General features: G+C 36.0%; 1 protein-coding gene across 2 annotated transcripts in view; it reads left to right on the top strand.

Annotated features, from left to right (window-relative positions):
* Positions 1–12,892, top strand: part of PPHLN1 (periphilin 1) — a 63,871-nt gene that overhangs the window by 27,341 nt on the left and 23,638 nt on the right. For both annotated transcript variants that reach the window (XM_071423584.1, XM_071423583.1), the window contains exons 7-9: positions 2,077–2,156; positions 5,173–5,292; positions 7,786–7,926. In XM_071423584.1, the coding sequence (XP_071279685.1) occupies positions 2,077–2,156; positions 5,173–5,292; positions 7,786–7,926 (341 nt within the window). The remainder of the gene's footprint in view (positions 1–2,076; positions 2,157–5,172; positions 5,293–7,785; positions 7,927–12,892) is intronic.

The following is a 12,892-nucleotide window of genomic DNA, read 5'->3' as shown; positions in this document are numbered from 1 at the left end:
ACCAGTTGAGTTTTACACTGGACTATTTCTTTATTCCTTTACCTGGAAAGGAGAACCATTGAAATGGCCCTCTAGATGACTGGATTAAAATACCTATTTACAAGGTATAAATGGTTTAAACAATAGTTTTAGAATAATTTTTGGATGTGATTTGCCTTAGGTAAGCTCATGTATTGCATATTTAAAAGGAACATCAAGTGGGACATCTCATATATGTCAGCAGTACATTTAAATGGATTTACAACATGCAAAGTATATACTATTTCATGTGGAATTTGCAATATGGCATCTTTCTAAAATATTATAATGCTGTTTAAAATCATGTCATCTGAATTGGTTTGGCCACATGACTTCTACTGAAGAATGAATATCCTATGTTCTACAGCCCTTCGTACATTAGGATAAATACAGAATTTAAACAAAGAAAACTGTGGGGACATGAAGAAGCTTGGTAAAGGGAGGGAAAGGGCAAGCATTCATCTGTGATGGGAGAGCATGGAGAGGAGCAGGAGGGGATGTTTAATTTTACAGATACGGCTTTGGGACTCAAAATAGCCACGCACATTCTGAAAAAAATGGCTTCTAATTAAATGGTGTTTTTTCACTTTGCTTAACTTTGAATAATTTTCTGCCATTTTTATCAGTTCATTTCATCTGTTCAGGTGCAAACATATAATCCATTCAACTGATATAACCTTTAAAGAATCAAGTCTGATAAAGGAGGCATGTGGGAGGCAGAGTTAGAGTAGTCCATGAATTTAGAAGGAGGTGGCTCACCTATGGGGCTGAGAAGCAGGTATCACAGGAGCAAAACTTGTGTTACTTAGTGATGACAAAGGAAATGTTCTGTGCTTTGTTGCTTTGACTCATTAAATTAAAGCCATATTTAAAGCCATAATGAACAATCACATTTGTATTTCTACAAAAATATCTTCTATCCCAATTTTCATAACTCTTCAATAGCTTTTTAAATTAATCCCTTTATTAATTGTATTTATAAAAATTTAATGGAAGCCATAGTAAGCTTATATTACCTTGGCTTATTTGTGATCAGTCAACTGTTTCCAAGTCAGTGTGAGTAATCTGGTTAATTTAGGCCTACTGACAACATGTTTGCTTTTTGTACTTACCTTTTGCAGATCTCTCAGATGTAATCTGTGGACCACAGCTTGAAAACTGGTAGTTCACACTGCAACCAGTTCTGTTGCTGTGGGCTGCCTGTAACTGGCCTGTGGTGAAACTATGCACAGATTGTGATTAGCACTGTGAATTTGATTTGACATTTTGCCAATTTTAAGGTTTATAAGTAAGAGAGTGATCTCACAAGAAGCATCTACTCTGTGGTTGATACAATACAGAACTGTTCTCATGGCAGGTCTTTTCAGCATACTGTGGCCTGCTAAACTACCCAGTTACCTTGAGTGATTGACTGGTGTCTAATATTTCAACTGTTTCTATTATTGCAGGCATATTAAAAAGTGAAATCACATCATCTTGTGGAATCATACTGATACACCCTTTCAGTTAATGATGGAAAAAAGGACAGTGGGTTTTCTTTAATGTGTGAAATGACACAGCTGTATCTTTTCTCTCCTTGGGAAGAGAAAAAGTGTTACTAGTATTGACTGGATGATGGAGAATGTAGATTTTATAGAATCATTAAGGTTGGAAAAGACCTCCAAGATGGGAGTCCAACTTTTGACCTAACACCACCCTATCAACTAGACCATGACACTAAATGCCATGTCCTATTGTTTCTTGAACACCTCCAGGGATAGTGGCTCCACCACCTCCCTGAACAGCTGTTCCAAGCTTAGCCACTCTTTCAGTGAAAAGAGCCTCCCTGGCATCCAGCCTGAGCCTTCCCTGGCACAGCTTGAGCCCATTTCCTCTTGTCAGTAGTTGCCTGGGAGAAGAGTTCAATTCCCATCTTGCTACAACCCCCTTTCAGGTAGTTGTTGTGATAAGGTTCATGTCTGATGTGAGAAAATTTCACTGCAATTTTTCTATGTCAGTAAGCATATTTGCAATATATATCTTTAATTTCTCAGTCATTAATTTTTTTCTTAATTGTAGGTAAAGAGAGGACAGTTCAGTCACTGAAAACATCAAGAGATGCATCACCTTCAGGGTCCACAGCAGTACCTTCTTCAAAGGTGAATTTTCTTTTTGAGTACTTCACACTGGTTTTAGATTGTTCATTGTTGGATTTTTTCCTCAGTTGGAAGGAGATACTGCATACACCTGTTTAAGTGCATATTCCTTATGATGTTACTTCCTATTCCTTACCATAGGAATAGGACTTGTTCTTAGAATTCTGTGTTGTTGTATGTTAGTATTACCACTCATTTTGACACAGACACACCTGCCATGTATTCAGTGGGAAAAAAACCCAGGCTTTGGTTGTGCTATGTCATTCTAAGTGCTTATCTCTTACACATCTCTTTTAGAGCTGCTGTGCCAGCTGATTGCTATTGTCCTTAAGGGGAGAGGCAAGTGATGTATTTTCAGTGATGTAAATAGGGAAAATAAGATAAAAGCAATTATGCACAAGTTACTCTGATTTGGATCATAAAATATACTTTATAATTAGTTCACTTATTTTGTTTTTAGACTCAGCACACTGCAGCTTAGTATCAAATCCTTACTTAATACACATCTTTGAGAACAAGGAGACATTGCAAAATCTCTTGCTCTTGAGTTAATATGCAGTGTGAACTTGAGCTCTGTAAGTGTCTGCTTTGTTCTTCAGTCAGATCTGACCTATGCTGTATTGGTTTTTTGCCATCAGTTTGCAAGTATGTGCTGGTGGTGGATATCCACTTGATGTAGGCTAAGCAAAATGAAACTTTGTTTGATGGGAGTCATTTCCCAGACAGCATAGATATTTATTGAGTATGCATCAGCTGCAGAAATGGAAATACTTCCATGACTGTTTATTGACTTTTCTCTTCGGCCCCCAAATCTGCTAATAATGTAACTGCCCTGTGTCAGTGGAGCTTTTGGAATCAGCCTTTTGGCTGGAATTGCACTGAACAGTTAAGTTACCTAGGTGCTTCACTGACTCAGAAGGAGTGACAGAAGTAGTCTTGGCAAAACATTAGCATCTCCAGAGCCAGAGTCTTACCATTTATCAGTGCTTGAGAAGTTAGTTGTATGCTATATATTAGAGATTAAAGGAGATAAATTTCAATGCTCTAAGTTATAATTTAGCTCTGAAATTCTTACAAAGGTGTATGTTCCCATAGCAATACCTCTTTTCACTGTAGTATCTATTTGCAAATCTAAAATGGTATTTTTATCTATAATTATTTTTTGCCTATTCATGCATATGAATCAATACCTGTTGATGTTACCTGATCTTAGCCACCTGTTTGACTATGGCATTAAATCTTTTGTGTTTTTCTTTATTAGCTCTATGGACTGTAAGCCTTGGAGGCTGTATACAACATAGAGCTCTAGAAGGTGGATGTGTGAGACAGGAACAGCTGCTGAGCAAAGTGACAGCCTTTTGCTTTTCTATGTTATTGATGAGATAAAAAAAATACAAAAAAAAGAGAGACTTCTGGTTTTTTGGGGGTGGAGGGGGGCAGCAGTTTAGGGTGTTTTATGAGATGTATTAGATTGGTTGTTTCTTGAAAGTTTGCAGCCTAAATAGCTGCTGCTATTTTCAACTGAGAAATATGTTCCTGTTCTGTATCTTCAGCTGAAGTGTAACTGTGCAAATACCATTACTTTATTCCGTACAATTCACTCAGGATTTAATACGTATTTATAACATTCAGCCTATAGAATTAAATTTAGTGAAACTAAATTAACCAGATTTTTTTTTGGTATTTAATAGATATTAATTTCTTTTATGGCTTGTGGAAATATAGCAGGTTATGTGAGATTTTCTATGATTATGTTATTCCTTTCTTCTAAGTGCCCTCTTTGTATCCCTGCAATCAACTTTGTCACCTCTGACTTCACTGGTTGTAATTCAGTAATTTGCAGTTATAGAAAAGAGGGATTCCTATTGGAACATTGTGTTGCACTTCTCTTCTGGATTCAGATAAAGGTGGTGTCTTTATGACACAGAATCCTGGAAAGGTTCTGTGAGTTGTGTGTTTATGCCACACTACAGTACAGAGATATTTGGATAATATTTTGTTTGAAGTAAGAACAAAAGATGTAAAGACAAAGGAGGTTTGATACTGGCCATTTATATAACTTAGAATGAGCTAATGGTAAGAGATGGAGTTTCTTTCATTTGGGTTTTTGTTTGTTTGCTTTTTTTTGTCTACCTGTTTGCTAAGATGGAACAGGCATGGGGTAGAAATTGTTATGGCGTTTTCCAGGTAGCAGAATTTTTTGTATCTCTTTTTCAGATACCCATCTTAGTGTTGCAATTTTTAATGCTAGAGTGATATAGATTCTTTGGGTGCTTCTATGCACATAGTTAATTTAAGCTAAATATCCACATAGTGGTAACAAGATTTATAAAGCTCGCTGTTCCTAAACTGATGTTTGTCATTGTCTGTTTGCTGCTCTGATAGTAAAAACCAAAAAGTATTCTTAGAGAGAAATCAATTTTTAAACATTATTAATGTGAGAGTTTCCATTTGAAAAGGTAGATTTAAAAGAACATAAAGCCGTGACTGACTCTATTATAAATTATTAGCATTCCCACAAATAGAAAATAGTGGATTTTAATGGAACCAGGTCTGATCACTTAAAGTTTGTATAAAATATTTTTTTCTCCCTAATTAGCTCAGGTTTTATACCCTACCTAGTATTTAACAGTTTATTTAAAAATTTTTACAACTTTTTATGCCTGAAAATCACATTGAATTACTAGTTCACTCCACTCTTGTATTTGACTTCTTTTAGTGCCCAACAGTCTCAGAAAATTTTTCTGTTATCTCTAACCTGTGAATTTAATAAACCTTATTTGGAAGGTATAGTGGTTTTGAAGTAGTCCACTGACTTTCATTGATTTATCTTTTGTTCTCCTCTCTTGTTTCTTTTATTTTTAAAGAAATTTGACAGCAAATGAAATAATTTCAATTTTCCTGTTTCCTATTTTAAAATATTTTAGGGATCAGAATAACTGTTTATTTTAATTTTGAAGATTTGTGCCATGTGTAAGTGTATTTCATGTTAAACCTTGACTATAATGTTTTTGTACAGGCCTTGGAGAAGAGCAACAGACTATCAGAAAAGGAACTTGCAGAGGCTGCAAGCAAGTGGGCAGCTGAAAAATCAGAGAAGGCCGAGGAAAGCAATTTACCTGAAATAACAGAGTATGATGTAAGATAGGATTATTAATCCACTTATTTCCAAGTGTTACAACAATAGGCTCTTGTTTTTCTGTACTCTTTATAAGGGCATATTTTGTAACTTAATCCTGAGTTTTTCTGCCCATGCTTTTAAATATTTGTTGAAAGGAAGTGAGAGGGAGATTAAAACCCTGAGATTTATTTCTTTTGAAAAAATACACAAAGCCACAGTACATTTTGTTAGTATAATTTGCATTGATGTTGAGCTACAACTGACACAATACAGTTCCAGCTCTCCCAAGTGCTCTTCAAGGAGCTCTTGTAGTAGTGTAGGTCTGTATGTCTACTGAATTTAAAATTAGGAGAGGACTTCCAAGTCAAAGCATGAGTGTACATGTAAAACATAAGACTTGAGGAGAGAAGCTCTGGTTTGTTGAGTTCCATTTCAAGCTGTGCCAGCTTACCATGTCACATATTCTTTTTCAGAAAGCTGTCCCCCTTTATATTTAAAATAAACCTTACTTTGTTACTGCAGTGGGTATATTTTTTATTTTCCCCAGAATCCTTATTTCATTATTAATCAATGGTAATTATTTACCAGTTTATTCTGTTTTGTTTTCACCCCTTCTTATTTTCCACTCCTGGCTATATTGAAGTGGGATTATAGCCCTTCTCAGTCATTTGTTATACTGCTCTTGGATAGGATATCTTTTTTGGGTTCTGATATGTTAGTGAAAAATGTATTTTTCATTTAAAACAACCCTAATATTTTGTACTCTAAAATAATCTGTTTCAATTCTGTGATAATTTTTTTCTTTAACTTTCATTTTGTTTCAACTTTAGAGGCATTCTTAAAAAAAGAAAAATAGTATCTACTTCACAAAGTCATGTCTTAACCTTTCCAATTAATGGGTTTGATTTTTTTTATTTGTTTGTAAATAATTTTAGGGAAAATGGATGTATATTGGGAAGTATCACATTTCCACTTTTAGAATATAAGGGCTAGGTTAGAGAAATAAACTCAATCCATATTTATCCGAACTTTCAAGTCCTGCCCATTGATGTAATGGGTGAATGCATGAGCAGCTCCTCAGCAATGGTCAGGAAGATCTAGTTAGATGCATAAACTGGAAAAAGCAATTAAAAAAAGAAAAAAGGGGAGGAAGTGTTAGAATCAAGAAAAAGCAACAGCTGATCCAAAGATGAATACCATATGAAGGAGAACAGATGCATGAACATTTCTGAGAGGTTCAGGAGAGAAATATCACTGTGGTTCTTGATGAGGGGAAGGTAATGGAAGGGAGGAAAGAACAGAGTGGGCCACATGGAGAAAAGTTGTTTAAAGCATCCTCCATGCCTCAGAAAAAATTGCAGTGGGAAAAGATTAAACATATGGAATGAAAGCAAAGCAATTGTAGTTGGTTGTGGTACAGTCTGAGATGATTTATTGACTAAGAAAGTGGGCTGTAGAAATGCTAATGAAGGAGGTGGGGCATCTCATTCTGAGTGTTAGAAGAAAGGATTTCTTACCTTGATTAGTAGGCTGTCTCATATGAATCACAAGAATTCTTAACTTTTTCCTGTTTATCTTACAAGTGCTTAATACTTGAACTTTGTGTTGCACTGAGCTTTTTAGTAGCCTTCACTCACTCTCAGGCATTTCATTCTTTACTGGGATAGCAAGATTTGGGATTCAATCTTAATGGTTTGTGTTGCTGCTAAGGTTTGAGCATATGTTTACAGGACTACTTAAGCTTTTTATTTCCTTTTTCTGTCTAATGCTTTTCTCTTTCATGTTAGTTAAGTCTTAAGATTCTTTACCTCTATTTTTGGATAAAAGAAACTAGTTTTCATCTTCTTCAATTTTCTAATCTATTTTAAAAAAAATTATAAATTTTTTCCATAATACCGGATTTAAATAATTCTGTAAAACAGAATTCCTATATTTTCTAAATAAACTCCTTGGAGGTGGCATGTGTTTTCTTTGGAGTAGGAATACTGTCTTAATTTCTGTTTTAGAGAGAGAAATCTTCAAATTGCATGTTTGCTTTTGCTATACAATAGTTATTGCAATAATAATTAATACTAATAATATTAACCTGTGGCCCTGAATGCTTCAAGAGTTCTCCAAAACTTTTATTTTTTTGATGCCTATGCTTTTGTTACTTTTATCCTTTCCCAGAAGACTACTCACATTTTCATTGTGGATTTTTCTTGCTTTCTGGTGTTACAAATACCACATACACAAATTTCTTCTCAGTGGATGGGCAGGTAGAGGCAATGATGTCAGATAACCTCTACACAGTTAAGGCTGTGTCACAGGGGGTTTTATCAGGTCATGTTTTCTACGTGTTTAAAATCTGTATTTCTGTGTCTGCTAAGATTATAGCAATAACACTTCACTAATAGTCTTGATGTGCAAACTTATGTATCTGATGACTGTGTTTGGGCTTTGGGGGTTTTTTCATCATACTGTGATTTTTTTTTTTTCTCTAAAGACTGAATTTATTGTTTTTTTCTTAAGGCTGGATCTTCAGCTCCATTATACATTGAGCAAACAGAGGAAACAGAGGCAAATCTAACAGACAGTACAGAATTATACGAGGACAGCCAGCTTCTAGGTCGTTCAAAAGCAATTGCAACTAAGACAAAGGAGATTGAACAGGTGAGTCTTCTTGGCATTTTGTCACTAATACACTAATGATTTGCTCTGCTAAAATTACCTTGATTTATTTTTTCCTCCTCCTTGGAGTGTAATATGAATATAATTTGATTTTTCAAGATAATGTAGTATCATCACCAACAGTTTAATTCTGAAGACCCATGGCATTTATCTGCACAGGGAAATTAAGGGTAGTTTTCTGCAACTTACATGCAACAACTGCTGTTTTGCAAGCTAAGCTAAGACAATGACTACCTCTTAATTCTAGTGGCCTTTGTTCAGTTGCCTCTGAGGCCATTTCCTGGGCTGCAACACTGTTCCTTTTTGTTGACACTTGAAAACCAGCTATCTACTCTATTGTCTTGGGGGTTTGTTTTTTTTTCTTCTCTTAGTATTGACTTTGCCTAATCATGTTCATGGTGGGCACAGCTTTCCATGTGTGTGGGGTCTGGCTGGGATGGAGTTTTACCAGAGTGTGCTGCAGCTATGGGAGCCATGATGCAGTTGGTGTATCCCTGTGTGTCTGATCACAGGGTCACAAAGGGCCTAAAGAGCTAGGACCAGATGCATAAACTTAGGATTTTTTAAAAATGACAAACTGAAAAGAAAATACACGGGCTAAGAAAAGATTTTTAAAAAATAGCTGTTGTGATAAATTAGCCTCATGCTGGTGAATGTGTGGTTAAGTTTCCCTAGGCCCTAAGGACAAGGTTATAGTGAAAACGGATGAAAATTTGGTCATAAAACCCAAATATTGTTTTCCATATGATCTAATGCTACTGTGTTTGGTAGAGTTTGCACTTAATTCTAGGAAAATCTAGATTATGTTCTATAAAATGAATCTTTTAGAAACTTAGCTCAGAAAAGCCTGAGGAATAACTTAGGTTTGGATTTTGCACAACCAGTTTCTCCTGTTGTTGATTGGAATATTGAAGCTGTCAGCTTCTGCAGAATTTAAATAAGATTCTAGAATGATGCTAGAAGTATTTTACTGAATTGAACAAGATGCTTATTTTCTTATAAACAAGAACTGTAAATTTGTTAAGAATTAGACAAGATATTTACTTAATCATTAAAAATTAAGACTGGAAAATGATCTACATATTTTTCACATAAACACTTAAAATTAACTTCTGGATCTGCAGTTAAATTTTCTGGATTTTTATAAGATTGTTGGGATAGAGCTGATTATTTTCATAATCATCATGAATATCATAACGAGTCATCATAATAAAATACTGTGAATCTTCCTACTATGTATGGAATCAGTCTGTAGAAATTTGTATACTATTCTGTTTACTTTCAGTTCTCAGCATCTAAATGTAAATTTAGCTTAACATTTAAATCTGTAAAGTGAACTGTAAGCTTGTACTTTTATAAGAAAGCTTTTTCATAATTTATTTCTGATTGTCTTGAAGATTCAAGTAATAATAGAAACATTATTTGGTTTGATGGACTTCTTTGCAGTTAAATTTCATTCAACTGTTTGATGTAATATTTCTGGAATGTAATTTTGTGGGAGGATTACTAAAATAAAATGCTGATTGCAAAGACTTATGCTGCAAGAATGGTGAAGCTGTAATCCTTCTGCAAAGCAAGATTTTCAAGATGTTGCTTTTCAGTATGCACTGGACAGCTAGTAAGATATTTAAAATAAGTAAGAAATGAAGTCAGACAGGGCATGTGCCACTGGGTATATGTTAAAGAATTGGTGAGGGCCCAGCTAATGTCTGAGGAAGTGAGGTTTGACCTATTGAACTACTTCCACTTCTGTCTCCTAAATTTTTCTTTTTCTCAGAGCACCAGATCTAATGATGTTTGCTTTTTGGTTCATATTTATCCTCAGCCTGATTGCCAAGTATTTCTTGACTGTTCTGGACTCCTGATAAAGCCTTCTTTGCTTTTCCCTCTCCATATCCATTCGTCTCCAAAGCTCTAACCTGGAAAAGGAACAAAATTTTCCAAATATGTACTTCATAGGGTGGTTCTGTTTCCTCTGGGAAAACCCAGAGGCAAAAAAACTGTGCTGACAGAACATGCACGGTGTCGCAATGGGCAAATCCATTGCTGTGCAGCAGGGAAACAGGCAGGCTGATGCCCTGGGCAGGAGGGAGGTGGCAGCTTGTGATGTAGTCTGTTTTTTCTCTTAAGAAAAGCAATCAAAAATATCCCTTGAGCAATTGAATGAAATATTCATACAGGTGTTCTGTTTTAAATGAGTCCGTGGCAGTATCTTGTGTATTGCTCATATCACTCATTTGTGAAGTTGCCGCTGCCTTTTCTCTCGGCTACAATAACACAATTGCCAGTTTCAGAATTTTAAATGAAGTGTGATTGTAAGTGATCACCGTGGCTCATCAAGAAAATAGTTGTATATTATTTATTTGATGGGGGACTTACTGCAAACAGTGATGTAAAATCATGCCATTTGAAGAAAAGTGAAGTTCTTTGTGCGCTGATGATGACAGGGCAAAACGTGTCAAACCAAGGGCTAGTTGCTGTTTGCTATATAGTAACTATCTTCTAGGAGTCTGCAATTGCTTTGCAAATATTAACTGAAGCTGACACAAAGAGAGGAAACTAGAAGTTCTGCTCACGGGTAAAGGCTTGGAAAAATCCAGACACTGTTTAGACAGAGCCAAGAATGATCTGTGTCACTCCCAAACTAGAAAAACTTTGACGTATAGATTTCATTTGGAGTGTGTCAATATTACTTGGAAAGGAGGGATATGGTTGCAGATGCACAGATGCTTGAAAATATTGCTGAAGTGGGACTGCAGATCCTGGGCATTTTTTGTCTCATCTTTGAAACAGCAGGCATAGTGACATTCTTGTAGAAACACCTAGTTTGCATAGGACTTCCCTCAGCCCAGCTCCTCAAAGCAGAGCCTTACATCAGGGCGTTCAGTGCGCTGTCAAATTGAGCCCTGTGTATTTGCGGTGAAGGAGGCTCTGGTGTTTCCCTGGGCAGCCTCTTCCAGTGTCTTGAGCTCTTTGTCTTGAGCTCAGCTGCTATCACATTCCACAACATGGTTTCTTTCCACCAAGGACACGGTTTCTGCTCACTACTTCTCTTGATGGCTTTCTGTCTGCATTCTTGAACTGCAGAATCCCAGCTCCTTGGTGTGGTCCCCTGCTTTTGGGACCTGCTCTGCTGGGAATGGGCTCTGCTGCTCTCAGGGAAGGGTTGATTTCCCAGAACCCCCTGGCTCTGACACTTCATGATTGGGAGAATAGGTTTTTTCTGGCACTTTTGCATGGCAGGTACTGTGGAAATGGTTCCCTTCAATCCAGGTGCAGACTATTTTCAATCTTTGTTCTTCTGCATGGAGTGGAAATTGTGCAGCATTAACGTGTATCTCATATTTTAATATAGCCCATTATGTGTTTTTTAATGTTTTGTCCTTAATTAAAAGCTTTGGAGAGTTTTGGTTGGGTTTTTTTTTTTTTTTTAATTTTTAAATAGAATACTGAGATAATGAGCCTTCTGGGTTGGGGTTTTTTTTGAAGTTAGGTGTTTCCTTAGGTCTTTGAACATGCATTTCCCTCTTTTCTTCCCTTTTAGAATTTTGAAATTAGGTGTTAAATGTTGTCTGAGCATTTGCCTGTGCATGGTGAGGTAGAACCCCATGAAGCAGATGCTTAAAAGATTGGTCTGGTTACTTGTGAACAGCATTGTAGTGAATTTTGCATCTGCATGTCAGGATCAATGAATATCTATAGTTTGCTAATGTAACCATTTCATGCACTTTATAAATATCTTTGCATTTAATGGCATGCATTACACATTAAGGTACTATTTTGGAGTTGTTTGGTTTCTGGTTTTATATAGTTAAGGATCAGCTTGTGCTTTTAGCATGTAATGTGCTGAAGTGTGGTGGTTTTTTTCAGAAGTGATGACAAATGTGTCCCTGGTGTTAAATTCATAACTGATGCTATTCAGCATCAGTGTTGCACAAAAGGCTATCTCTTTGTTCTTCCTTCATGAGCACGGGTAGCAGGGATTCTTGAAATGTCTTATCTTGTCTAGACATCAAGTCTGTAACACTGTGTTAATTAGTCAATTACTATGTGTCCACTTTTCTTACATGTTGCATATTCAAGTTGGAGTGACATGTATTACCTCTGAAAATCTATTCTTTTCTGAAGAGAAATTTTACCAAATGACAATTTTACCAAGTACCCTCCTTGATTCTGTCAAAAAAATCAAACCTCTGAGTTTCTCAGTTTGGCTAGTACCACAGATTTCTGGCATCTAAGGAATTAATTAAGTACAGGAATTAATACATTCATGAATGCTTTTTTATTCTTAATGGAATCACTGGCTGACTGTATGCTTTCAGTTCACCAATGTTTTTAAGTGTTTAGCAGAACAATATTTTTTAATGCTTAAACATTTAGTTTAATTGCTTCTTTAGTTGACATTCTAAATGAATATTGCTTGTTAAGAGTCCTCAATAGTATTAATGAGCTGTTGCCCTAATGGGACTGCCTCGTTGCTGGAAGATGCTGAAAATCAGAGATCTTTCTAAAGCTTGTGTTTGAAACTTCATAGCTATGGTGCATAGAAAGAAAGACAAATGGGGGTGTGGCTAGGTCCAAGCTGTCCAAATTCTGTTTCCAGAACTGCTGTCTAAGTCCTTTTCTTTTTTAGGTAAATTACTGACATCTCTGACCTAGAGTTACAATTAAGTAAGAAAAATAGGTTTCAGCAGTTACAGTGTGTGTGTGTGTAGTTTGAGAAGAGCTGTTTTCTTGTTCCCCTTCTTGGTCCTAGCTCTTGTTCTGGTAAGATCTATATAGCAAAAGCTGAGTTGTCTTTGTGTGTACTTGTTAATGGGCCTCTGTTCTCTGGAGATGCTGCTCTGAGAGAAGAACTGACCTCTCACAAAGTGATATTTTACATTGAAAGGACTTTGTTAAAATTTTTGGTTTTAATATCAACAAAACATGACTAAAATTATACAGG

This window comes from Agelaius tricolor, unplaced genomic scaffold (assembly GCF_023055355.1).
Source record: "Agelaius tricolor isolate 1412-34295 unplaced genomic scaffold, bAgeTri1.0.p SCAF_3, whole genome shotgun sequence".
Lineage (NCBI taxonomy): Eukaryota > Metazoa > Chordata > Aves > Passeriformes > Icteridae > Agelaius > Agelaius tricolor.
This window is presented reverse-complemented; position numbering and strand designations above follow the sequence as displayed.